At 48.0% G+C, this 25,808-nt stretch overlaps 1 protein-coding gene across 3 annotated transcripts in view; it reads left to right on the top strand.

Annotated features, from left to right (window-relative positions):
* ERGIC1 (endoplasmic reticulum-golgi intermediate compartment 1) overlaps nt 1-25,808 on the top strand; it is a 123,265-nt gene that overhangs the window by 38,584 nt on the left and 58,873 nt on the right. For all 3 annotated transcript variants that reach the window (XR_005203274.1, XM_037745419.1, XM_017547664.1), the window contains exon 2: nt 21,007-21,068. Coding sequence is in view for 2 of the 3 variants with exons in the window: in XM_037745419.1 (XP_037601347.1) it covers nt 21,007-21,068 (62 nt within the window). In the remaining variant the exon portion in view is untranslated. The remainder of the gene's footprint in view (nt 1-21,006; nt 21,069-25,808) is intronic.

Genomic DNA, 25,808 nt, shown 5'->3' with positions numbered 1-25,808 from the left:
CTGCCTCAGCCTCCTGAGTAGCTGGAATTACAGGCACGCACCACCATGCCCAGCTAATTTTTTGTATTTTTAGTAGAGACGGGGTTTCACCATGTTGACCAGGATGGTCTCGATCTCTCGACCTCGTGATCCACCCGCCTCGGCCTCCCAAAGTGCTGGGATTACAGGCTTGAGCCACCGCGCCCGGCCTTTGGCACTATTTTTTAATTGGTGATTTCACCTGATCACTGGCTTCACTTAACTGGCTGCCCTGGGGCCCCTTGGGGTTCCAGCCATGTGCCAAGCTGGGAGGCTTTCTATGGACTCTGTAGTTTGCCACAGGCCCCGCCAGCCCACTTCTCTAATTTCCAGTCTCTGCCTATTCTCAGTAGGCATTTTTCTACTCCAGAGAAGCATACTTCCGTCCCACATGGAAGGCCTGGCTGTCTCTCATTTGCTGATGTGAGCTGCTAGGTGACCAATGCTTGGGTCTGTTAATTCACTTGGGAGGCTGATGTTTCCTGGAATCTCTTTCAGAGGGAAAGGTGTTTCCTCTCTATGAATAATAACTGCCTGATGAATTGATTTTACATTTTTATTTTCTCATGTGGGCTTTCCTTAAAGCAGGGGCTCAGTTATGCCGTGGGCTGTTGAAAAAAGCACAGGTTGAGTCAGATGTGGGAAATTTAGCAAGGGGAGCAGGAAGCAGAGCCCTTCTCCCCCTTTTGCAGTCCTTCCCTTCCTCCCCGCCTGCCTGCCTGGGTCTCCTCGTTGTTGCTGCTGGGTGGTGAGGAAGCCCAGTGGCTCCCTGAGGGTACCCGCCTGCACAGCTCAGGAGAGCTCCTGGCAAAGGAAAGCCCCACAGTCTTCCCTGGCTCAATGAGCCTTTTACTGCCTAAAGATGATGCTCCCCACTTAAGATCATGGTGCCAGCCCCCGAGACATCCTCCTGCCCTTGAGGAATTCACAGCTTTGAGGGGAAGACACCGATAGCGTGAACGGGCCAGTGTGGGCTGTGCTGTTCATTTGGGAATGCAGTCCACGCATGTTCAGTGACATCATAGCATATGCCCGGTCATAACAGGGAGACCCCAGGGACTGCAGAAGCCCCCATGGGGCCACTTCACCCATCCCAAGGCTGACTGGAGATGGCTTCTAAGAGAAAGTGATGCGTGAGCTGAGTTTTCACTTGCCTGAGGCCTCTGACCTCACTGGCCACTCCAGCTGTATCAACCGCCCTGCTGTTCCAGGAACCTGCCAGATACGCTCCCTGCCTCAGGGCCTTTGTACTTGCTGTCCCTTCTGCCTGGAATGCTCTTTCCTGGCTCTCCCTGTGGCTGTTGTCCCACTTAATCCCCATCTCCATTTGCATGTCATGATCTTCTTGTCTGATGACCTTCACCTGACATTCCAAGCACCCCACCTTAAGGGCCCTGCTATTATACTCTATTTCCCTAAGCTGATTTGTTTTTCTTCATAACACTTATCAGCACTGACATACATGAGTTCATTCACTGTTCGTCTCTCCCACCAGGAGATAACCTAGGTGAAGGCAGGGAGAATTTGTGTCTGGCCTAGGGCAGTGTGTGGTCCACAGCAGGCACTCGATGATGCAAAAGAACTGTGAGCTGATGAAAGAGAGAAGGGGCGATGCAGACAGAGGGCACGGAGTGGGAATAGCAGGGGTCTTTGGGGAACAAAGAATGTTGGCAGGCAGTGGGGTGGGAAGGAGGGACAGATAACACACAACCAAAGACAAATCTGCTAAGACAGGCCCTGACCGTGTCTCTCTTTTCATTTATAACCTGCTTATTATAGAAAAACTGACAACATTGAGATTTGCCCAAATGGAAGTGATCACCAGCTAGCCTCTCAGCCAGGCCGACAAGGAGGACATTCTGATTCCTTTCCTCCTGCCCTTTTGCCTGGGATTGTCTGGAGAGTCTCACCTTTTCGTTTGTGAACCAGACCTTGCTTTCCAAAGCACATAGCTGCCTGCCCCTTCAGGTCTCTTTGCTGTGCTCCCAGCCCAATGCAGCAACCTTGTGTTCCGATGGACAAGGATGTGAACACCAGCTTGGCCATGAGAGTGACCTTGGGCCTCAGGGACCCGTGAAGCTTTGCAGGGACTTCCACCCTTTCTCCTCCAGCCTCGTCCCCACGTGTCTGCCTGTACTCCAGGCCTCGGTGTGAGTCAGTGTTTCTACACAGTCTTTCCTGAATCTTAGTTTTCTTTTTCTGTAAAAACGGGGATGAAGCTAGTGTTTCTCTTTTTTTTTTTTTTTTTTTTTTTGAGATGGAGTCTTGCTCCATAGCCTAGGCTGGAGTGCAATGGCACAATCTGGGATCACTGCAACCTCCGCCTCCTGGGTTCAAGTGATTCTCCTGCCTCAGCCTCCTGAGTAGCTGGGATTATAGGTACATGCTCCCACAGCCTGGCTAATTTTTTGTATTTTTAGTAGAGACAGGGTTTCACCATGTTGGCCAGGATGGTCTCGAACTCCTGATGTGATCCACCCACCTCAGCCTCCCAAAGTGCTGGAATTACAGGCGTGAGCCACCACATCCGGCCAAAGCTAGTGTTTATACCTTGAATGGTTTTGAGGATCAAATGAGACAGTATGAATTACTGCATGGGCTCATGGGAGGTGCTCAATCAATATCATTCTCCTTCCCCTCTTAAAATCTTAATCGTGCCCTGTGCTTTTACCCCAGGCCCCACCAGAACTCAACCTTGACTTATTTCTCAAGGTCACTGAGAATGTTGTCAAAAGGTGGTCTCAGGCCAGGCACGGTGGCTCACATCTGTAATCCCAGCACTTTGAAAGGCTGAGGTAGATGAATCACTTGAGGCCAGGAGTTCCAGACCAGCCTGACCAACATGATGAAACTCCGTCTCTACTAAAAATAGGCCTGGTGGCACATGCCTGTAATCCTGGCTACTTGGGAGGCTGAGGCAGGAGAATCGCTTGAACCTGGGAGGGGGAGGTTGCAGTGAGCCAAGATCATGACATTGCACTTCAGCCTGGGCAACAGAGCAAAACTCTGTCTCAAAAAAAAAAAAAATAGGGTGGTCTCATAGCATAGAGCAACACAGCAAAGCTGAATCAAATGGGCAGGTAGAAATCAAGGGACAGTTGGGGTCCCCCAAAAGGGGCGCCTTTCACAGTTATCTTGGCATGGCCCCTTCCCCTAAATACTCCCCTCCTAAACTTAAAAACACTGACACCAACAATTTATTCTTTTTAAATCTCTGTGAAAGGCCGTGCCTGGCGGGGAGCCATGGGCATGAGAATCCAGTCCCCGGAATAGCTCCTGCCGCTCAGCATTTAAATGCCGTCTGTATTTTTATCCGATGATGGGTCACTTGAAAAACCCCGCTTATGCTCTGCCCCTCTAAGAATACATTTCCATTTATAGCGTCTGCACACAGGATGTTGTTGTGTCCCGGTGTGGGGCCAGGAGGCCGTGTCCTGTTTCCAGTGAGTTGGAAACACTTGGGGGGCCCTTGCTCCCCCTGGCCTAGCACTCCCTGTGGCCTTGATGAGCAGGAAGCCTGAGTCCCGGCCAAGCCCTGGCTGCCTTTCCTCTTCCTGTGCAAGCCTGAGCTCATCTGGCTATTGTGGGTGTGGGAGGCCAGTGGAGGGTGAGGAGGCCCCTCTCCAGCCCTGCCCAGCCAGGGCCTCCAGGTGGCACAGTGCCACAGTTCCTCAGCTCCATAGACCCTGCATCTTTCACTCACTCACGAAGTGTCAGCATGGGCCCTGAGCTTTGGGAGGTCAGGGAGAATCTGTGCAGGAGAACCAGTCTCCAGGATGAGGCTGGCAAGGGTTCCAGTTCTGACTGTGCTTCTTGATAGCTGTGTGAGCTTAGACAAGTGCCTTGGCCTCCCTGAGCCTCAGTTTCTGCATCTGTTGAAGGAACCTCAGGAGTAATAGGGAAGTTTCTGTGGCTGGAGTAGGCCAAGGTCTAAGCAGTGCTTGGCCCTTAGGGTAGCAGTCCAGGAAATGCCAGTCCCCTCTCCCATTCCTCTGTGGACCTGCGGTGACGCAGGTGGGTGCAAGCTGAAAGTCTAGGAAATCTGCTTGAAGTTATAAATAAACATACACCTTATACCTTCGTAATTCTAGTCTGCATCGCCATCTCCTGAACTGTGCTTTTCAGCAAAGCAGATTCCTGCCCTGCCCCCCTCACCCTGCACCGGTTTAATTCCTTCTACAGTGGGGCCCTGGAATCTGTAATTTTTTTTTTTTCTTTTTTTGAGACAGAGTTTCGCTCTGTTGCCCAGACTGGAGTTTAGTGGTGTGATCTTGGCTCACTGCAACCTCTGCCTCCCAGGTTCAAGAGCTTCTCCTGCCTCAGCCTCCCCAGTAGCTGGGATTACAGGAACTTGTACCAGGCCCAGCTACTTTTTTTTTGTATTTTTATTAGAGGGAGGTGCTTCACCATGTTGGCCAGACTGGTCTCGAACTCCTGACCTCAGGTGATCCACCTGCCTCAGCCTCCCAAAGTGCTAGGATTACAGGTATGAGCCACCACACCTGCCCGGAATCTGTAAATTTAACCAGCTTCCCACAGATTCTGAGGCAGTGGTCCTTGGACCACACTTTGAGAAATGCTGCCTTCTTCATCCATTGCACAAGTGCTTCTCTTGAACCTACTCTATGCCGGGCACTTTTCTAGGCCCTGGTGATGTAGACAGCTGGGGTTCCAGCTTTCTGGTGACTTATATTCTGATGGAATCACGCAGTGAGCAGATACACATAACTCTTTTTTTGAGACAAAGTCTCCCTCTGTCACCAGGCTGAAGTGCAGTGGTGTGATCTCAGCTCACTGCAACCTCCCAACTCCTGAATTCAAGGGATTCTTCTGCCTCAGCCTCGGAGTAGCTGGGATTACAGGCATGCGCCACCACACCCAACTAATTTTTTTTTTTTTCTTTTTTTTTTTTTTTTTTTTGAGGGGGTTTTTTTTTTTTTTTTTTTTTTTTTTTTTTGAGACGGAGTTTCGCTCTTGTTACCCAGGCTGGAGTGCAATGGCGCGATCTCGGCTCACCGCAACCTCCGCCTCCTGGGTTCAGGCAATTCTCCTGCCTCAGCCTCCTGAGTAGCTGGGATTACAGGCATGCGCCACCATGCCCAGCTGATTTTTTGTATTTTTAGTAGAGACGGGGTTTCACCACGTTGACCAGGATGGTCTTGATCTCTTGACCTCGTGATCCACCCGCCTCGGCCTCCCAAAGTGCTGGGATTACAGGCTTGAGCCACCGTGCCCGGCCCCTAATTTTTGTATTTTTAGTAGAGACAGGGTTTCACCATGTTGGCCAGAATGGTCTCGATCTCCTGACCTCGTAATCTGCCCTTCTTGGCCTCCTAAAGTGTTGGGATTTGGGGAGTGAGCCACCATGCCCAGCCAGATACGCATAACTTAATGTCAGGGAGTGATTTTAAGTGCTATGAAGAAAGAAGAGGGGAGAGGCTGGGTGTAGCGGCTCACACCTGTAATCCCAACACTGGGAGGCTGAGGCAGGCAGATTGCTTGAGCCCAGGAGTTTGAGACCAGCCAGGGCAACATGGCAAAACCCCATCTCTACAAAAAATACAAAAATTAGCCAGGTGCAGTGGTGTGCGCCTGTAGTCCTAGCTACTTGAAAGGCCAGAGTGGGAGGATCACCTGAGCCTAGGGAGGTCGCGGCAGCAGTGAGCCATGATCACGCCACTGCGTTCCAGCCTGGGCAACAGAGTAAGACTCTGTCCCAAAAAAAAAATTTTTTTTTAAAGAGGACAGAGTAAGCACAGGCTTCCCTGAGGAAGTGGCATTTCAAAATAGACCTAAGTGTGGTAGCAAGCCATATAGAGATATAGGGGGCAGAACCTTCCAGATAGAACAGTCATTCATTCAAGTTCTCTATCTGATGAGTGGCAGAAAGTCAAGGCCTTTCTATACCTCCTCTGCTTTTTCATTTACATACTATCTGTAAGGAGTGCTTTTTAGCTGAAGTAACAGAAAACCAGGCTAGAAGAGGCTTAAATAAGAGATTTTTTTGTTTGTTTTCATTTTTTTCTCACATAACAAGGAGACTGGAAGTAGGTTGCTGCTGGTGTTGGCCCAGCATCTCAAGGATGCCAGTTTTTATCTCTGCCCTCAGCCGCACCTTTCCCTTATGGTCTCAGAGGAGCTGCCCCAGCTCCAGATGTTGGTCTGCACCCAAGACAGGAAGATGGGGTTGGGGGTAGAAGTGTTAGTGCCAGTGATATGTGACCCTTTGATTATGAAACCAAAAGCACCCTGACCCCAGCAGACTTCTGCTTATTATGATCAGTCAGAATAGTGTTATGTGGCCACCCCATGCCTCAGGAAGGCTGGGAAAGTTGAGTGGTCAGGGTTAAAGGGAATCAGAATCCAACAAGGTCTACCCATTGCCTATGGGGTTTTTTGAGACAGGATCTCACCCTGTTGCCCAGGCTGGAGTGCAATGGCTGCCCAGGCTGGAGTGCAGTAGCGTGATCATGGCTCACTGAAGCCTCAAACTCCTGGGCTTGACTGATCCTCCCACCTCAGCCTCCTGTGTTACAGATTACAGTCATGAGCTACCATGCCTGACTAATTTTTTAATATTTTGTGAAGATGGGATCTCGCTATGTTTCCCAGGGAACTCCTGAGCTCAAGCAATTCTCCTGCCTTAGGATAACAGGCATGGGACACCACACCTGGCCATGTCCTTTATTTACTGAAGAAACTAGGTCATTTATTCTGTAGAGTGCCCCACATTATGGATTGGGCTTATTGAATCATGTGACCTGTTCCTGGTATTTTCTGTAAACTGGTGGTTAGATCTGGAGCCTTGATTAGACTCAGGGTCAGTTCTCTTGGCAAGAAGCATCCCTGGGTGCTGCTATGTGCTTTGCATTGTGTCACATTGAGAGGTACAGAACAACTGGCTTTCTTCTGTTTGAGATGCTCAGACGGATCACTGCGGTCAGGCAGGGGCAGCCTGGTCTATCTGTTAGGAAGTTTCCTATCATTGCTGATTGTTGTCTAGATCCAGGATGTCATCAGGGATGTACAAAGAGGATTTTTTTAATTCTCTTAGTCTTTCTGCATACATTCTTTGAAGCTATTCTATAAAACAGAACTTTGCCCTCATCAACTATTTGGCTATCTAGAAATACATTTTATACCCCCTCCCCAAAAAAAGTCAAAATAAATGCATTCTCTTTATTTACCAATTTTCAGAATAATGAGTTGGTGGTCTAGCATTTTAAAGGGGTCCAACACGGCTTATTGGTTGTTTTTAGGAAGTATCTTAATGAACTCATGGATCATGTAATGTATTGGATGTATTTCAATCATAGCTGTTGTTAAAATGTTTTATTCAGACAGCTTTATTGAGGTATGATTGACTTACAATAAATGTCACATGTCTGAAGTGTACAATGTGAAAAATTTGACATATGTGCACATCCGGGAAACTATTATCACAGCCGAGATAGTGGCTGTATACGCCACACCCCAAAGCTTGCACCTCCCTGTCCTGCCCGCACTCACTGGGCAGCTCATGATCTGCTGTCACTCTAGATTAGTTTGCATTTTCTTTTCTTTTTTTTCTTTCTTTTTTTTTTTTTTTGAGACGGAGTCTTGCTCTGTCACCCAGGCTGGAGTGCAGTGGCATGAACTCAGCTCACTGCAACCTCCACCTCCCGGATTCAAGTGATTCTCCTGCCTCAATCTTCTATGTAGCTAGGACTACAGATGGGTACCACTATACCCAGCTAATTTTTTTTGTATTTTCAATAGAGACAGGGTTTCACTGTGTTAGCCAGGATGGCCTTGATCTCCTTACCTTGTGATTCACCCGCCTCGGCCTCCTAAAATGCTGGGATTACAAGTGTGAGCCACTGCGCCAGGCCTAGTTTGCATTTTCTAGAATTTTATATAGCGAGAACCATACCATATGTACCCTAGTTTGCCTTCCATTCAGCATAATTATTTTGAGAATCATCCATGTTGCTGCATGTATCAATGCTGCATTGCTTTTTGTTGCTGAGTAATATTCTATTTTATGAATACGCCATGCCTTGTTCATCCATTTATTTGCCTGTTAATGGGCATTTGGGCTGTTTCCATCTTGTGGCTATTATCAATAAAGCGTCCATGACTTTTCATATTCAGTCTTTGTATGGGCTTATGCTTTCATTTCTCTTGAGCAAATGCCTAGAGTGGAGTGGCTTGATCATATGGTGGACATATGTTTAGCTTTTTAAGACATTGCCAAACTCTTCCGAAATGGCTGCAGTACTTACATTTCTGCCTGCAGTGTGAGTTCCAGTGGTTGCTTATCTTCCGACACGTGTGATCAGTCTGTATAATTTCAGCCATCCTAATAGGTGCAGTGTAATTTCTCATTGTGGTTTTAATTGACATTTCTCCAATAACTTTGAGGAAAGCATCTTTTCATGTGGTTCTTTGCCATTAGTAAATCTTTGGTGAAATGTATGTTCTTCTCTTCCACCCATTTGTTGTTTTGTTTTCTTATTATTGAGTTCTAAGAGTTCTTTATACTGAATATAAATCTTTATCAGCCATCTAATTTGTATCTATTTTTCTCTGTCTGTGGTTGGTCTTTTCATTCTTTCACAGTGAAAGAGCAGAAGTTTTAAATTTTGGCCGGGCATGGTGGCTCATGCCTGTAATCCCAACGTTTTGGGGGGCCAAGGCTGGTGGATCATCTGAGGTCAGGGGTTCGAGACCAACCTGGCTAACATGGCGAAACCCTGTCTCTACTAAAAATACAAAATTAGCTGGGCATGATGGTGCATGCCTGTAATCCCATTTACTTGGGAGGCTGAGGCAGGAGAATTGCTTGAACCCAGGAGGCAGAGGTTGCAGTGAGCCAAAATTGCGCCATTGCACTCCAGCCTGGACAACAAGAGCGAAACTCCATCTCAAAAAAAAAAAATTAATGAAGCCTAATTTATCATTTTTATTTTATGAATTGGGCTTTTTAGCGTCTCATCTAAATAAAAAAATCTTTGCCTAACCTAAACTTACAAAGATTTTCCCTTATGTTTTCCTCTGGAAAGTTTATAATAAGTCTGAACATCAGATCCAAATTTGCTCTTTTTCTCAGTTGCTTTGGCTATTCTAAGTCCTTTGTATTTCCTCATGAATCTTGGAACCAGCTTATCAATTTCTACAAAAATACTTGCTGGGATTTTGATTGGAATTGATTTGAATCTTCGGATCAATTTGGGAAGAAATGGCATCTTCACAAGATTGAATCTTCTGACCCACTAACATGGTCTGTATTTCCCCATTTATTCATATCTTCTTTAATTTCCCTCAGCAATATTTTCAGTATATGGGTCTTATACTTTTCTCAAATTCATCTCTAAATATTTAACATTTTTATACATCTCCTAAGAATAATAGAAGTAAGCATTCATGTAAGCGTTTGCTTTCGCCTTCTCTTGCCTCCTTTTGAAGATATAAGCAAGACTGTAAATTTATCACCACACCCCATCCCCCTGACACAGGGACACACACGTAAAATGTAACAGTGCAGCATTCTGCCCTGGCCTTTTCCTCTTACTGTAACCTGGAGATTCCCCTGTGACAGTGTCATTCTCCTGTGTAGCTGTATCGCCCTCTGCCTTATGGGTGACCTGTAGTGTGTGAACCCGTCCCCTTTGGCTGGATGTTTGGACGGTCTCCAGTCATTTGCTATTACAGCTGGTGCTGTGGTGAATAGCCTTGTGCGGATGTCATTTTATGTTTTCTCCTGGTGTTCACTGAGTGCCATTGATGGGCCAGGCCCTGCATGACCCACAGGAGATTCAAGGACAAATCTGACCCAGCTCAACAAGGGTGGAAGACCCTGCACCCAGCCTGGGGTTGGGTCAGGTTTAGTCCCCAGAGCCTGTGGAGATGGAGGAGCTGCCTTGGGATGAGGAGTGTGGTTTGTCTGGTCTTCCGGAAGCCAAGTAGTCAGATTTACTTCTCTTCCTCTTTGTCCAGACTTGGTCTTTGTGGGAAGGACAGGGAGGGGAAAGACCAACACTTTGTGGTCAGAGAGGGTAATGACGGATGGGAGAAGTCACATGTGGAGATGATCGGGGTAGAAGTAGAGGCTGCTGGAGCTGGGAGGCCATGCCCGTGGGCACCAGGGTCTGGGGAGAGAGCCTCAGGGAAAAAACCTCATGTGCGTTGGTGACATCAGCATTATGTGCTATGTAGACCAGGAGTTGCCACCCAGATTTCCCAAGAATCCAGGCCTCACTCCTTCACATGCCAGCCTCTGTCCCTCTTCCAGGCAGGCATGTGGCTCAGGGGTGAGAGGAAGTGTTCTTCTGCCAGACTGTACAAGTTCAAGTCCTGGCCCTGCCTCTTGGGCAAACAGAAAGAATGCTCCTGTCTGCCATGCAGGGTTACAAAAGTGATCTGAGATACTGAATGCAAAGTCTTAAGCATGAGGCCTGGTGCACAGTAAGCCCTCGCAATGGGAGTAGCCACAGTCATAGCTGTGATTGTTACTATGATTATTATTCCTCCCTCAAAGCTTCTCCATCTGGGCTGGAGACAAAGATGGACCTTTTCTCCTTTTGACAGAGGGGGAGAGTGGTGTGAACTCATCTTAGTAGTGTGAATGTCAAGGTCAGGATTTGAGGGGTGCATTGAGAATTATTCTAGGACTCCCTCTTGGCTGCCTCCACTTGGCTCTGATGTGTTCATTTGCCTTCGTAACCCCCAACACACATACACTCATGCACACACATACACACTAGCACAGCCCCCGGGCCAATGGTTCTCAGTAAGGAGGAGGGAATTAATAGGTAAACAAATGAGCGAGGTTTTCACCTCCCTCCCTGGCACTCAGCACCGAGAGCTCCGGCAGGCCGGTGGCCAGGGCTGACCAGGCCAGAGTTTCAACTAAAAGCCTTGATGGCTATTTTTGGGACAGATGACCCACCACTTCCAATGACTTGCTCCTAAATGGCATCTAATTTCATTAACCCTTGGAAACAGTGACATCACAGGTGCCTGCCCGGTCGCCGCCCACATATGGCGAACCACAGAGTGATCCGAGATTCGCCAGCAAGAGCGGGAGAACTGAGGTCCCAAGCAGCAAAAGTTAAAATAGCAAAGCTGAGGCTTTCTGCTATGAAAAGAAATTACAGATGAAATCCATTAGTCAGACATTTCCAGCAGCAGTTTCCTTGCTTCGGAGCAGGGGAAGGCGTGTTTATTTAGGGATGGACTAGGCAGCCATTCCTCGCTCTGTAGGCTAGACGTGGCCCGGGAAGTGGATTTCTGTTAAGGAAATCCTATATTCTAATTAACTTTTAGCACCAACCTTCCCGTACCTTATGGAATTTGCTGTATCCTAAAGCGGAGAAGCTAGAGACATGGATTTGACACCTTTTCGATGAAAATAGTGACACTTTTACTTACCACACCATAATAGTAAGTCACAAAGTAAAATCAGATAGACTTTATCTTTTCCCTGTAGTTCCTTTGCCTGTTTTTTTCCCCAAGTGAGCTCTGCCTTCCCTGGCACAGAGCAAAAAGGGAGAGGGAAACACTGCCTCACTCCAGATTCCTGGTCTCCATGGAGGCCATCAAGGCGGTGGCCGTGACATCACCCACGGGACGCGGGAATCGCTGGAGGCCCCCCAGAGAGAGCACGAGATCAATGAGAAAATGCGCTTCCATGGGGAAGGTTTTATTCCATACACAACAGGGCTTCCCAACGTCAACCCTGTTGACACTGGGGGCTGGTAATTCTGTGTTGTGGGTGGGCCTTCTTGTGTGCCATGAAATGCTTAGCAGCACCCTTGGTCTCTACCCATGAGATGCCAGTAGCACCTCCGCTCCCAGGGATGGCCCAAAAGACAAATGTGCCCTGAGAGGCAAAACCTCTCCTAGCATGAGCACTGTCAAGGATTGAGAAGCTTTTTATTGGCTTGTTTTTATTTATTTTATTATTTATTTTTGGAGACAGAGTCTCGCTGTATCCCCCAGGCTGGAGTACTGCAGTGGTGCAGTCTCAGCTCACCACAGCCTCTGCCTCCCAGGTTTGAGCAATTCTCCTGCCTCAGCCTCCTGAGTAGCTGGGATTACAGGCACCTGCCACCATGCCCAGCTAATTTTTGTATTTTTAGTAGAGACAGGGTTTTGCCATGTTGAACAGGCTGGTCCAAAACTCCTAACCTCAGGTGATCTGCCCGCCTTGGGACTTATTTTTATTTTTAAAAATTATTATTGTTATTTTATTTGTTTACTTATTCTCGAGACAGGGTCTTACTCTGTCGCCCAGGCTGGAAGGCATGATCTCAGCTCACTGCAGCCTCGACCTCCCTGGGCTCAAGCAATCCTCCCACCTCAGCCTCCCAAGTAGCTGGGACTACAGGCAGCCACCACCACACCTAGCTAATTTTCATATTTTTTTTATAGAGACAGGGTTTCACTATGTTGCCAGGCTGATCTCAAACTCCTGACCTCAAGTGATCCATCCACTTCAGCCTCCCAAAGTGCTGGGATGGGAGGTGTGAGCACCACGACTGGCTTTGTTTTTGTTTTGAATACTCTGAGTTTAACTGTACCTTGAACTGAGCAAGGCACACCTCTTCCTGGGGCGTTGGTTTTCTCTTCTGTAAAGTAAATGGGTTGGACACAGTGATCTCAGAGTCGCTGCGAGAGCTGACCGTGAGAAGTGTTGAGGGCAGGGGACCCCATGGTGTCTCTGTTTGGGTCCTGTCCCAGCAGGGGATAAATCTTGTGCCCAGCTAGCTCCAGGTCCTACTCCCATTCCCTTGACCCCTGGCATCCAGGATCCAGGTTAGTTTTTCTTTTTTTTTTTTTTTTCTTTTTTTTTTTTTGAGACAGAGGCTTGCTCTGTTACCAGACTGAAGTGCAATGGCATGATCTCAGCTCACTACAACCTCTGCCTCCTGGGTTCAAGTGATTCTCTTGCCTCAGCCTCCTGAGTAGCTGGGATTACAGGCATGTATCACCATTCCCAGCTAATTTTTTTTTTTTTTTAGTGGAGACAGGGTTTTACCACGTTGGCCAGGCTGGTCTCAAATTCGTGACCTCAGGTGATCCGCCTGCCTCGGCCTTCCAAAATGCTGAGATTACAGGCGTGAGCCACCGCACCCAGCCAGGTTAGTTTTTCTTAAGTCCAGCTGGTTGCTCCCTTGCTTTAATTTTAATCCGTTTTCCTTTTTAAAAAGCGAAAATGTCCAAATATCCACAAAAGTAGAGAAAACAGTACAAGGGACCACGGTGTACCCATCGCCCAGCTTCACCACTGCCCATCTTATCTTAGTCTCATGTTTAAGGCCAACCTGTGGGCCATATGCTTGTACAGATCCATTCATGGACTCAGTTCCCCCAAGGACCTGGATTGGGCAGAGAGGTGGGCAGGAAAGGTCCAGGACCTGCCCTTGAGAATTCACACTCCAGTGGCAGGGGAGGCCTGGGAAGGAGTATTTCTTATTTGGTCATCATAAAGAATCCATCCTTTAGCTTTCTCTGTTTGAGGCTAAGCAATCTAGCTCTTTAACTTTTCTTCCAAATATTTTCCACCCAAATGGGCCTGATCTCTCCCCACACCGTGGGGAAAAGGCAACAGGGCCACAGATTAAACCTGGATTCAGATCTCTGCCGCAGCACATCATAGGTGTGTGAGTCTAGCCAAGTCTCCAACCTCTCTGAGCCTCATCTGTAAAATGGAACAATTTTACCCTAATTGTTTGTTCCTAAATGGAACAAATAATCCCTAATTTGCCAGTCAGTCAAGAGATTATTTGAGAACATGCTGGTCAAAGGTCTGTGTGACCTTTGTATATTGGAGGTTTGCTGTAAGCATTCCTTCCCTCCTCCATTCTTTTCACCCTTTCCTCCACATTCTCTTGATGGAGGGCTGGCCACAACTGGTCACATCACTGCAACGAGGGACTGACTAATGTCAGCCAGGGAGGACGTCTCACTTCCTGGTCTGTCACATGCCTGGGGTTCTCACCAGCCTCCTGATGGCCAATTTTCTTAGTGACATTCATGCTGACTCACTTGGTTTGTGGTCAGCTCTGAAACCAGGGTCTTTTCCAGCTCTCCCTTTACCCCACCACTGCTGCCCAGCGTGGCTCTGTGGCGTGGGAATGGAGTCAGTATTAGAGTAGGTAGTGTTGAGGTGGCCACTCCCAAGGAACCAGAAGCTTTGCTAGATTGGCAGCTTCATGGGGCGGTGTCTGCCTTGATCACTTTCATTTCCCCACTCTCTAGAACACTGCCTGATACAGTAGGTGCTTAGCAAATAGCTGTTAAATGAATTAATGAATTTTGAACTGGTCCCTGTCTTCCAGGCAACTCTCGTCTGCTCTGGGGCAGCATCCTTGGAAAAGCAGATGAATAAAATCTTGAGACCTTCATCTAATTTACCAAAAACTGAGCTCTAAACTGGTGATTCCCAGAGTGTGGGCAGTGGAAGGACCATGACCTGTAGACTGAGACTTGGGTTTGAATCCTAGCTCTGCCACTCAGTCACTGGCTTGGTGACTCTGAGCTTCCATTTTCTTCCTGGAAAAATAAGATATCAGTATCTTCCAGGGTTTTTGTGAAAAATAAATACAAATATATATGTCAAAGTGCCCAGCATAGAATGGAAGTGATCATGGTTAAGCATCACTTACTCTTTCCTTTGATGGCCTTCTGTAGTTTGGTCCAAATCTCACCTCCCTCTTAGAGCTTTATCATCGCTGAGCCTGCCTCCCAAGCCCCATCCCCATGCCCAGCAAAGACTTACTCTGCCTGACACTCAGGAGTCAGCAATCATTTGTTAAACCAGCACCTCAAATTCAGATGCCTACAAGGACCAGCCATGTGTGAAGAAAACAGGCGAAGTGGGATGGTGATGATGATGATGATTAGAAATGGTGGTCTCACTCTGTTGTTCAGGCTGGAGTACAGTGGAGTGGTCATAGCTCACTGTAACCTCAATCTCCTGGGCTCAAGTGATCCTCCCACCTCAGCCTCCCGAGTAACTGGGATTACAGGTATTCTCTAAGTGAGATTAAGTGGCAACCATGACACTTCCATTCTATGCTGGGCATCTTTGATGTTTTTTTAAAGTTCCATTTAAAATATGTTGTTAACTTTTTGTTTTGAAATAAATTCAGAATTTTCCCCCAAACTGCAAAAATAGTAGAGTTCCTGTATGCCCTTTACCCAAGCGTTTCCAAATGTTAACGTCTTACGAAATCACAATACCATGATCAAAACCAGGAAAGTCGCATTCAAAAGTCACAAAACACAGTGCTACTGGCCAGTCTGCTGGTCGCACTCAGCTTTCATCAGGTGTCCCACTGATGGCCTTTTCCTGATCCAGGATCTCATCAGATTTAGTTGTCATTTCTCTTTAGTCTCCTTCAATTGCAACAGTTTCCCCATCTTTTCTTGTGCTTTATGACCTGAATGCTCTTGACAAATGCCAGCCAGTTTTTTTTTTGTTGTTTTGTAGACTGCCCCTCACTTTGGATGTGTTTGATGTTTTCTCATTATTAGATTGAAGCTGTACCTTTTAGGCAAGATCCCCCAGAAGTGGTGTTGTGCCCTCTTCAGTGCAGCGTATCAGGAGGCACGGGGTGCCGATGTGTGTCTGTGCTTCCCGTGTCCACTATCTTCATCTGGTTAAGATGATGCCTGAGCCAGGCACAGTGGCTCATGCCTGTAATCTCAATACTTTGGGAGGCCAAAGCAGGCAGATCGCTTGAGCCCTGGAGTTCAAGACCAGCCTGGGCAACATGGCAAAACCCCAGTTCTACAAAAAATAAAAAAAATTAGCCAGGCATGGTGGTGCATCCCTGTAGTCCCAGCTACTTGGGAGGCTGAGGTTGAGGCTGCAGTGAGCCATTATCACACCACTCTACTCCAGCCTGGGCAACAGTGAGACCCCGTCCCTCCAGGCCCTACCAAAAAGATGATGTCTGCTGAGTTTCTCCACGACAAAGTTACTCTTTCCATTTTGTAATTAATAAGTGTTTTCTGGGGAAGTGCTCTGAAGGTATATCAATATCCTATGCTTTCGATTTGTTCATTTCTTTATTTCTGTCTATGTAGATTCATGTCCTTCTGTTTTATCCAATGGCTTGTAATCTGTGATGATTGTTATTTATTTTGATGCTTACATTGTCTCTTCTTTGGCCGGTGGGAGCCCCTCAAACTTTTTTTTTTTTAAAGACAGGGCCTCACCCTGTAGCCCAGGCTGGAGTGCAATGCTCACCATGGCATTAAATTCCTGGGTTCAAGTGATCCTCCCACCCCAGCCTCTTGAGTAGCTAGGACTATAGGCACACACCACCGTGCCCAACTTGTTGTTGTTGTTGTTGTTATTTATTTATTTTGTAGAGATGGAGTCTCGTTATATTGCCCAGGCTTTTCTTGAACTCCTGGCCTCAAGAGATCCCCCAACCTGGGCCTCCCAAACTGCTGGAATTACACGCATGAGCCACTGACTGTGTCTGGCCTCTTCTTGTCCTTTTGACATGTCCCTTTCATTCTTTGAACACTTTCTTGGTTTCTGACATAAGAAGGTGCTCCAGGCCCATCTTGTATTTTTCCTGCCCAGCTCAGAATCAGCCATTCCAAGGAGCTCTGATTCCTTTAAGTAGAGAATAGTGATTAGAAGCCAAGATTTGGGTCTAATTACACTCATTGCTGTTGGGCTGTTGCTGTTCCTGGACCCTGTCTATGGAAAGAGCTAGGAAATGTATGTATATATGATAAGTATATATACATGTGCATATTTCAGTATTTGTGTCTATTGACAATGATTAATTCATATTGATAGTTCCATTAGCACTCTTAATACCGTGTTTGCACCTCCCTTCCCTGACAGTGAGGCACCTGGCCCCGCTCTTCTTGCACATGTACGTGTTTGACCAGTCTCTCTGCGTGTAACAATCTCCTGTCTCTCTCTGCCTTACCCTTACTGAGCCTAGACACTCTGCCCAGAGCAACTGCTGCCTCCTCAGCCAGAGTAGCCTCTGACTTCTAGTTTTGAAACAATGGTTCTTATATATATATATATTTTTTTAATTTTTTTTTTTTTTTTTTTTTTTTTTATTTTTTTTTTTTTTTTTTGAGACAGAGTTTCGCTCTTGTTACCCAGGCTGGAGTGCAATGGCACGATCTCGGCTCACCGCAACCTCTGCCTCCCGGGTTCAGGCAATTCTCCTGCCTCAGCCTCCTGAGTAGCTGGGATTACAGGCACGCACCACCATGCCCAGCTAATTTTTTTGTAGTTTCAGTAGAGACGGGGTTTCACCATGTTGACCAGGATGGTCTCGATCTCTTGACCTCGTGATCCACCCACCTCGGACTCCCACAGTGCTGGGATTACAGGCTTGAGCCACCACGCCCAGCCTTTATTTTTTTAATTTTTATTTTATATATATTTTTGAGATAGGGTCTCACTCTGTCACCCAGCCTGGAGTACAGTGGCACCACCTCAGCTCCCTGCAGCCCCAACCTCCCTGGCTCAAGTGATCCTCCCACCTCAGCCTTCCAAGTAGGTGAGACTACAGGGGCATACCACCATGCCTGGCTAATTGTTTTGTGGAGACAAGGTCTCTCTGTGCTGCTCGTCTCAAACTCCTGTTTTCAAGCAATCCTCCCACCTCAGCTTCCCAAAGTGCTGGGATTACAGGCATGAACCATGATGCATAGTGGTTTCTATATTTTTTAAGCTGTGAGGCCCAGTTTCTGCCTGTCGGCCTCTGATGGTGACCTGGACAGAAGCTGGGTTGTTAGCCACCTGGGATATCTTGAGCCCCGGGGCACTGCTGTCAATTCAGCTTTAATCTGCACAGGAACTTTTAGATACCCTCTGCACCCCTCATTTTATACTCAGAGAAGCTGAGGCCCAGCAAGGAATAGGGATTTTCTGCAGATCCAAGACCAGGTTGGGGTGGAGTGAGAACGAGCCCCCTCCCGCTGCAGCCCTTCCCCATTGCCTCGCTGCCTGCTGCTCACATCTCCAGTCTTCTTAGGAGAACCCTCGTGCCCTCCCCACTGGCCCAGGCTGGCCTTTCTATAATATGAGGTGGACCACATCCTTCTCCAGCTCCGCAGGGCCTCTCCACTCAATCGGTCCCCCTCTAGGCCCCGGGGCTCATGTCATCTGCAGATATGTCTCATTTGGCCTATAGAGTGTTGGCCTACAGCATTTGAGAATGATGAGCTTCTGTGTTAAATTTCGTATTTTTGGCTTCTCTTAGAAAATCAGAAGGTCTGGCCTCCTGAGCCCACCTTTCTACCTGGCAGGCACCAGCTGGGGCTTGGTGATCGCGGCCCGCTGGTTCGTTTTCTCTCCATCCCTCTCCCCACCCCCACCTCCCAAATTTGCTGACCTCTGACAGTCTCCCACAGTAGACCGCCTGGCCTGGCCCCTATTGACACTTGGTGTGAGACTCCCTAGCCATGGCCTGGCCCTCAGGACCCTCTCCTCCAGTTCCTCTTAGCTCTCCATCCTCCTCTCCCTCCATGCCAGGCCATGCACCATGCAGGAGAGAGGACAGCGCCCAGCTTCCCGGGTTCGGTCCCACCCGGTCTTGTCTTCTGCTCCTCTCCTTGCCTGGGCTACCCACTTGTCTTCTCCCCCTCCTGCTCTGTACACATCACCCCCTGCAGGAAGCTTGACCAAGGACCCCAGGCCAAGTCAGGTGCCCCCTCCTGAGTTCCTCCAGCACCTCCAGCTGGCCCTGTGGTGAGGATGCTACTACCTTCTCCTTCCCTTTCTTTGCCTCTATTGTTAAACTATAAATTCACTGGGCCAAGGGTTGACTTTTATCCCCTTGCCTGCTAAAAGAGGGGTCGGTGCATAGTAGGTGCTGCATAAATGTTAGTCAAACAATCATTAATAATAATAGTGACTACAGATATCCACATGGCACTCCTGGGGTGTCAGGCTCCATCTAAGTACTTTATATGTGCCCAGTCATTCAGGCCTCACCACCATGCTGTGAGATAGTTACTGTTGTTGCCCCCACTTTATAGACAAACTGAGGCACAGAGAGGTTAAGTGATGGGCCCAGGGTGGCACAGTGGTGGTCATGGTTGAGCCCAGGTACCTGATTCCATAGGACATGCTCTTACCTCTCACACACCTCTCAGTGTTAAAGTGACACTTAGTCACACTTTCTGACTAAGGGATGTGAGTAAGTATGGTCAGGTGAGTTGCAGGGACCCCCTGACCTCCCAGCCACACCCAGAGCCAGCTTCTAGTACCCTCAGGGGCCCAAACACAGGTGACTGGGAACTAAGTAGGCTGCAGAGAAAGTGGTACCTTTTACCTTGGCAACCTGCAGGAATTTTTCTCCCCTGAGGTCTTAGGAAACTGAGCATGTTTCACGTGTAATCAGGGTGAGCACTCTGAGTTAAGCATCAGCTCTTACGCAAACTTTCCAAGGCATTGCGTTGGGTTTAGCCGGGTACACTCTTGTTTCCCAATCACTGAAGATGAACCACACACCAGCCTGTCACCCCCAGGGCTAGAGCCACTGGCCTCTCCAGCGAGTCAAGTTCTGTCTGAGAGCTGGGAATGCCGTGTGGTCTGAAGAGGGTCTGTCAATCAAACTCTGCTGTGGGAGAACTGTGTGCTGCTCAGGTTCAAGTGAAGGGAAGGAAGCCAAGTGCGTGGGGAGCCTCCCTTGCAAGCTCTCTGCATCACATCTTTTACAGACACTTCTTTCCCTCACTGCTCTCCCTAGCCTCACAGGGTCTAGTAGTCATGGTCCCATTTTTACAAAGGAGGAAACGGGCTCAGAGAGGTGAAGTCGTTTGCTGAAGGTCACACAGTGAACAAGACGACCAGCTGAGATTTGAACCAGGGTAGTCTGATTCCAGGGTCTTAACTCTTAAATAGCTAGTGTTAAAGCTGAGCCAGAATTAAACCCGTGTCTGTCTGATTCTAAAACCCTGAGTTCTCGCGCTGCACCACACGATTTCCCTGTGCTCTGGTGGGATCCGTAGGAAAAGAAAGACATCTGTCCGCTTCTGGGGAGGGAAAGAAACCACACAAGACAGGAACCAAAGCCGTCATGAGCTGATGCTGAGACCATGGGCTCCTGGCAGGACTTTCTGTTAACCTCATGCCTTAAGGAGAATCTCCATGAGGCAGACAGCAGGAGCTGGGGGGGTACAGCGGGGAGTGGAAACAGGAGGAGGCAGGAAAAGGAAGAGGGGGAGGAGAGGTGACGTGGAGCAAGAATGCAGCATCATCATATAACTCGAGCAGGGCTGTGCGTTTCCCTGCTTCCTCTAGCGTCAGTCACCCGCAACTCAGGGGTTCCATTCATTCCATAATTACCCAGGTCCTACTATGCACCAGGCCCATGCTAGGGTTTGGGAACGTGGCAGGGGGCAAAACCTAATGAAGCCCCTGCCCTCACGGAAGTTACACTCTGATGAAAGGCCCACCAGTGAGTGGAAAGGTCATCTGCTGGCTCACGCCTATAATCTCAGTACTTTGGGAGGCTGAGGTAGATGAATCGCTTGAGCTCAGAGGTTCGAGACCAGCCTGGGCAACATGGCAAAACCCTGTCTCTACCAAAAAAAATGCAAAAATTAACCAGGTGTGGTGGTGCATACCCATAGTCCCAGCTACTCAGGAGGCTGAGGCATGAGGATCACTTGAACCTAGGAGGCAGAGGTTGCAGTGAGCCGAGATTGCACAACTGCACTCCAGCTTGGATGAAGGAGTGAGACCCTGCCTCAAAAAAAATATCAAAAATGTTATGAAGAACAGATGACAAGGGGATGCGATCTAAGGGTATTGGGGGAGCAAGGGTTCCATCAGAGACGCTTCCCACAAGGCATCTTGGAGGAAGTGTCCTGAAAGAGCAGAAGAACTATGGAAAGAACCATGGTTTGCTGAACCATATGGCACATGAGCCAGCACCACTGCCTACTGCCTTGAGTGAGACCCACCCTTTGCGCCCACCTCAATCCTGTTCCATTTGCTCTCCGCAGGTTTGACATCTACAGGAAGGTGCCCAAGGACCTTACGCAGCCAACGTACACCGGGGCCATTAGTGAGTAGCCACCCTCTGGCCATGCCCTCTGCCCATCTCCGCTGCCTATGCCTGCTCTCTCTGTGCAGAACATCTGGGCCAGGGAGGAAAGAAGGAAAGACAGGAGGGAGGGGAAAAATGCTGAGCATCTCGCAGGGCCCTTCAAACATTTCTTCACTTAATCTCTATCCTTACTGTAATGCTGCAAGGTATAGACACCATCTGGGAGGACACAAAAGAAATTGTTAAGAGTAGCTGTCAGGCGGGGCATGGTGGCTCACGCTTGTAATCCTAGCACTTCGGGAGGCCAAGGCGGGTGGATCACTTGAGGTCAGGAGTTCGAGACCAACCTGACCAACATGGTGAAACCCTGTCTCTACTAAAAACACAAAATTAGTCGAGCATGGTGGCACATGCTTGTAATCCCAGCTACTCGGGAGGCTGAGACAGGAGAATCGCGTGAACCAGGGAGGCAGAGGTTGTAGTGAGCCGAGATTGCGCCATTGCACTCCAGCCTGGGTGACAAAAAAAAAAATCTGTCTCAAAAAAAAAAAAAAAAAAAAAAAAAAGAGTAGCTGCTTCTGGGAGAGGAATCAGGCTCAGGGGTAGGAGGGATATTTACTTTTCTCTTTATAGCTTAGAAATGATTTGAGGTTTTCACCAAAGCATGTTTTTATCCATTAAAAAACAAAAATCACAGTCTCATCCAGATTTTGGGTTCTAAAGACCATTCATCAATAAAAGGAACCACAGCTCCTTGGAGAAATGGCTGATTTCAGGGCTAGGCAGGGTAAGGATAGGGGAGCCTGGAGCTCCTAGTGTCAGCAGGACATAGGAGCCAACTTGAAAGCCAACCTGTGCCAGTTTTGAGGAATAAAATAAATAATGGTATTACTGGCATAGAAGCCAAACCAGAAAAAGTTCTGTGAGTCCTAATTGATATAAATAAATGCGGGAGAAGGGACAAATCCTTATAAAAGAATTCCAAATAATATACAGATTGGGTATCTCTTATCCAAAATGCTTAGGACAAGTGTCTCAGATTTTGGATTTCAGATTTTAGAATATTTGTGTCATACTCATCTTTTGAGCATTCCACATCCAAAAACCTGAAATCTAAAATGTTGCAGTGAGCATTTCCTTTGAGCATCATGTTGGCCCTCAAAATGTTTCAAATTTTGGAGCACTTTGAATTTCGGATTTTCAGATTTGGAATACTCACCGTGTATGTAGATATTCTCCCATCCAGGCAGTAGAGTTTAATTCCTCTCTCCCTGAGTGTGAGCTTGACTTACTAACTCTATTTCAAATAACAGAGAATGGGAAGGAAAAATAAGACCTTTACTGAGGAAACATGGCAAGTGACCAGTGAGGAAGCAGGTGAGGAAGGTCGGCATCACCAGTGATAAGCCACGTGCATATCATGATTCCCTGATGGCGTCTTGGCTCCATGGGATCATCCCCCAAAAACACAATTCAGTCTAATCATGAGATTAGATTGAATTCGCAATCCCAGATTGGGGGACATTCTAGAGCATACTTGTACTTTTCAAAAGTGACAAGGCTTTGATAAACAGAACAGACCAAGGAACTGTCACTGACGAGAGACTAAGGACCCAGGATGAACATGCAAAGTGGACTCCTGGATCAGTTCCTGGAACAGAAATCAGGAGTTTGTAGGAAAACTGGTGAAGCCCAAATTAAGTCCATAGCCAAGTTCATGATACTGTGTTAATGTCAATTTCTTCATTTTGGCAAATGTAAGACGCTAACATATGGGGAAGCCCAGTGAAGGGCATATGGGAACTGTCTGTACTACCTTTGCATCTGTGATTATTCTACAGTAAAAAGTTTTAAAACAAGCCAAAGCTACCTTGCAAACAGGGGATGCTTTAGCCTCATTTTCCCAATGAGAAAATGAGCTGAGAGAGGTGACTGAAATTTCACAGCTCACAAAAGATGGAGCCAAGACTCATACTCAGGTGGGTCTCCTTGCACCCCACAGGCCTCCCCAGTACTTGGTGTGGGAGAGGGACCCAGCCCCTGACGATCCCAGCCCTGCTGCCTGAGCAGTGTCCTGGGCCAGCCAGTCATATTGGAGTCCACTCCTGCCAGGTCAGGCCATTCGCAGTTGGAGGATGACCTTGGGGATCCGGCTGCGCTTGTTGAAACTATAAGATGCCTTTACGAGCCCTGAGGAAAAAACAGCACAGCCGAGTGGCAGGATGCATGTCACACAGGCTCTCTGGTCAGGCAGAGCAAGTCACCCTCCCATTTAGCAGCAGCATAACTGAGCAACTCACTTCGCCTCTCTGAGCCTCAGTTTCCCGATCTGGAGATTAAATGTGTCCCAGGACGTGTCTTGTGCAGGGCACATGCTAACCCCTCAATGTACAGACAACTGTCCTCTTCTTATCACTGTCCCCCTGGAGCCTGCAACCTATGCGGGTTTGTGGGCTGAGAAGCTGTGCAGCTTTGTGCCTTGACCCCCGAGGAAAGGATGTGGAGGGGACCGTGAGAGGAAAGAGGCTTGTTAGTTCATGAACCTGATCCAAAAAATTCAAATGAGGCTTGCTGCCCCATTCCTACCGCCCACCAATGGCTCCACCCTCTTCCCTCTTCTCCAACTCTGCAGTCTCTCCCTCATCTGGAATATTTAACAGTCAGGTGTATATTTTTTTACAGTTTTTGAAAAAATATGTAGGCTTTTTTTTTTTTTTTTTTTTTGAGACAGAGTCTTGCTCTGTCCCCTAGGCTGGAGAGCAGTGGCGTGATACTGGCTCACTGCAACCTCTGCCTCCCAGCTTCAAACAATTCTTGCACATCAGCCTCCCCTAGTAGCTGGGACTACAGAACAGACACCTGCCACCATGCCAAGCTAATTTTTGTATTTTTAGTAGGGACGGGGTTTCACCATGTTGGCCAGGCTGATTTCAAACTCCTGACATCAAGTGATCCACCTGCCTCGGCCTCCCAAGGAGCTGGTATTACAGGTGTGAGCCACTGTGCCCAGCCTATTTAGGCTTTGATATACCTATATCACTGTCTGAAACACAAAAGGGAGCATACTTTGCACACCATTCTTCCCCTGCCTTTCTTCCACTAATACATGCTGGGCACCTTTCCTGCCAGCAGATAAACAGCCACCACATTCTTCTTTCCAGCTGTGTCACATTCTATTATCTGGCTGACCTATGGGGCTTGTGGCCAGCCCTCTAAGGGTAGACATTCCCCATTCTGGTTTGTTGGACATCCTTGTATCCTTTTACAGTTATTTCTGTAAGGTAATTCCCTAGAAGAGGAATTACTGGGTTAAAGAGTATGTGTGTTTTGAAACTTACAAGGTCCTGCCAAAGGGCTCTCCAGGGACATGGTCTGATAGGCAGTTTTAGCCACCACAGGAGACAGCAAATTTCCTTACACAAAAGGAAAGGCGTAAGGCATAGGAAGCCAGCACTTAGATACCATTTAGTGAACAAATATTTATTAACCAGGTCCTGGGGCCAGGCGCCATGCCAAGCCCTGGGACTATGCTGATGAACGGGCTTCCGTCTTTGTCCTTGAGGAGCTCGCAGCCAGGCAGGGCAAGCCGACTCGGACACACTCCATTTCATTACTCTGTGGTAGGTGCTATTAAGAACCGAAGAAAAGATTAGGGCATTGGAGAGTCACAGCTCGGGGTTTAAATTTTGCCTCCTCCACTTACGTGACTATGTGACCTTGGACAAATTCCTTGGCCTCTCAGAGCCTTGGGTCTCAGGTCCAGTGCCCCCTTTGGCTGGCCGTACCAGGTTTCCTACCAGCACGCCTTCTCCTGGGGTCACATTCCTACTGTCCAACGCCTGAGTCAGTTTCAGAAGACGTCTGGAGTCAGAGAGCCTTAGAGTCTTGCCCAAACATGGACTGGAAAACCTTCATCAAGCCTTCAGTATCAAAAGGCCTTTCTGGTTGAAATAGTTTTTACCTTCCCTTCATGTTTTTCATTCATTCACTCGACAAATATTTATTTTGCACCTCCTCTGAGCCAGGCACTGTGCTAGTGCCTGAGGCCACAGTGGCATTGAGACCTGGTCTCTGTCCTCCTCCGCTATCTGGGGTAAGGGTAACACATGCCATGAACACGTGTGATTGGGACCTTTGGACCACTTGGGTCTCTACCAATCAGACTTGGCACTTACTGTGTCAACCTGCTGGACTGATCATGCCTCAGTCCAAGCCTCGAAAAAGCACAGATTTCAGAAGGAGGCCTTTCCCCCGGCTCCGGTATGGATAGAATTAGAACCCTGGGACATGTCTATAGGCATGGAGCACAGAAGGCAGCTGTCAGCACCGATCTTCGTGAACACTCCCGTTTTGTTGTTTGTTTTGTTTTGTTTTGTTTTGTGAAGGAATTTCACTCTTGTTGCCCAGGCTGGAGTGCAATGTTGTGATCTCAGCTCACTGCAACCTCTGCCTCCCCGGTTCAAGTGATTCTCCTGACTCAGCCTCCCGAGTAGCTGGAATTACAGGCGCCTGCCACTGTGCCTGACGAATTTTTGTATTTTTAGTAGAGATGGGGTTTCACCCTGTTAGCCAAGCAGGTCTCAAACTCCTGAACTCAAGTGATCCACCCAACGAGGCCTCCCAAATGCTGGGATTACAGGTGTGAGCCACCAGGCCTGGCAGCACTCCCTGTTTTGTGCCCGTTCATCATTACAACGTCCAACGGGTTGTTGGGGCTTGGGGAAGGAGGGTGCAGATGATTCTGAAATGTGGGTCCTA

Source organism: Cebus imitator, unplaced genomic scaffold (assembly GCF_001604975.1).
Source record: "Cebus imitator isolate Cc_AM_T3 unplaced genomic scaffold, Cebus_imitator-1.0 Scaffold200, whole genome shotgun sequence".
NCBI classification, from domain to species: Eukaryota; Metazoa; Chordata; class Mammalia; order Primates; family Cebidae; genus Cebus; species Cebus imitator.
Note: the sequence above shows the minus strand (reverse complement) of the source record. Positions and strands in the feature narration are given on the sequence as shown.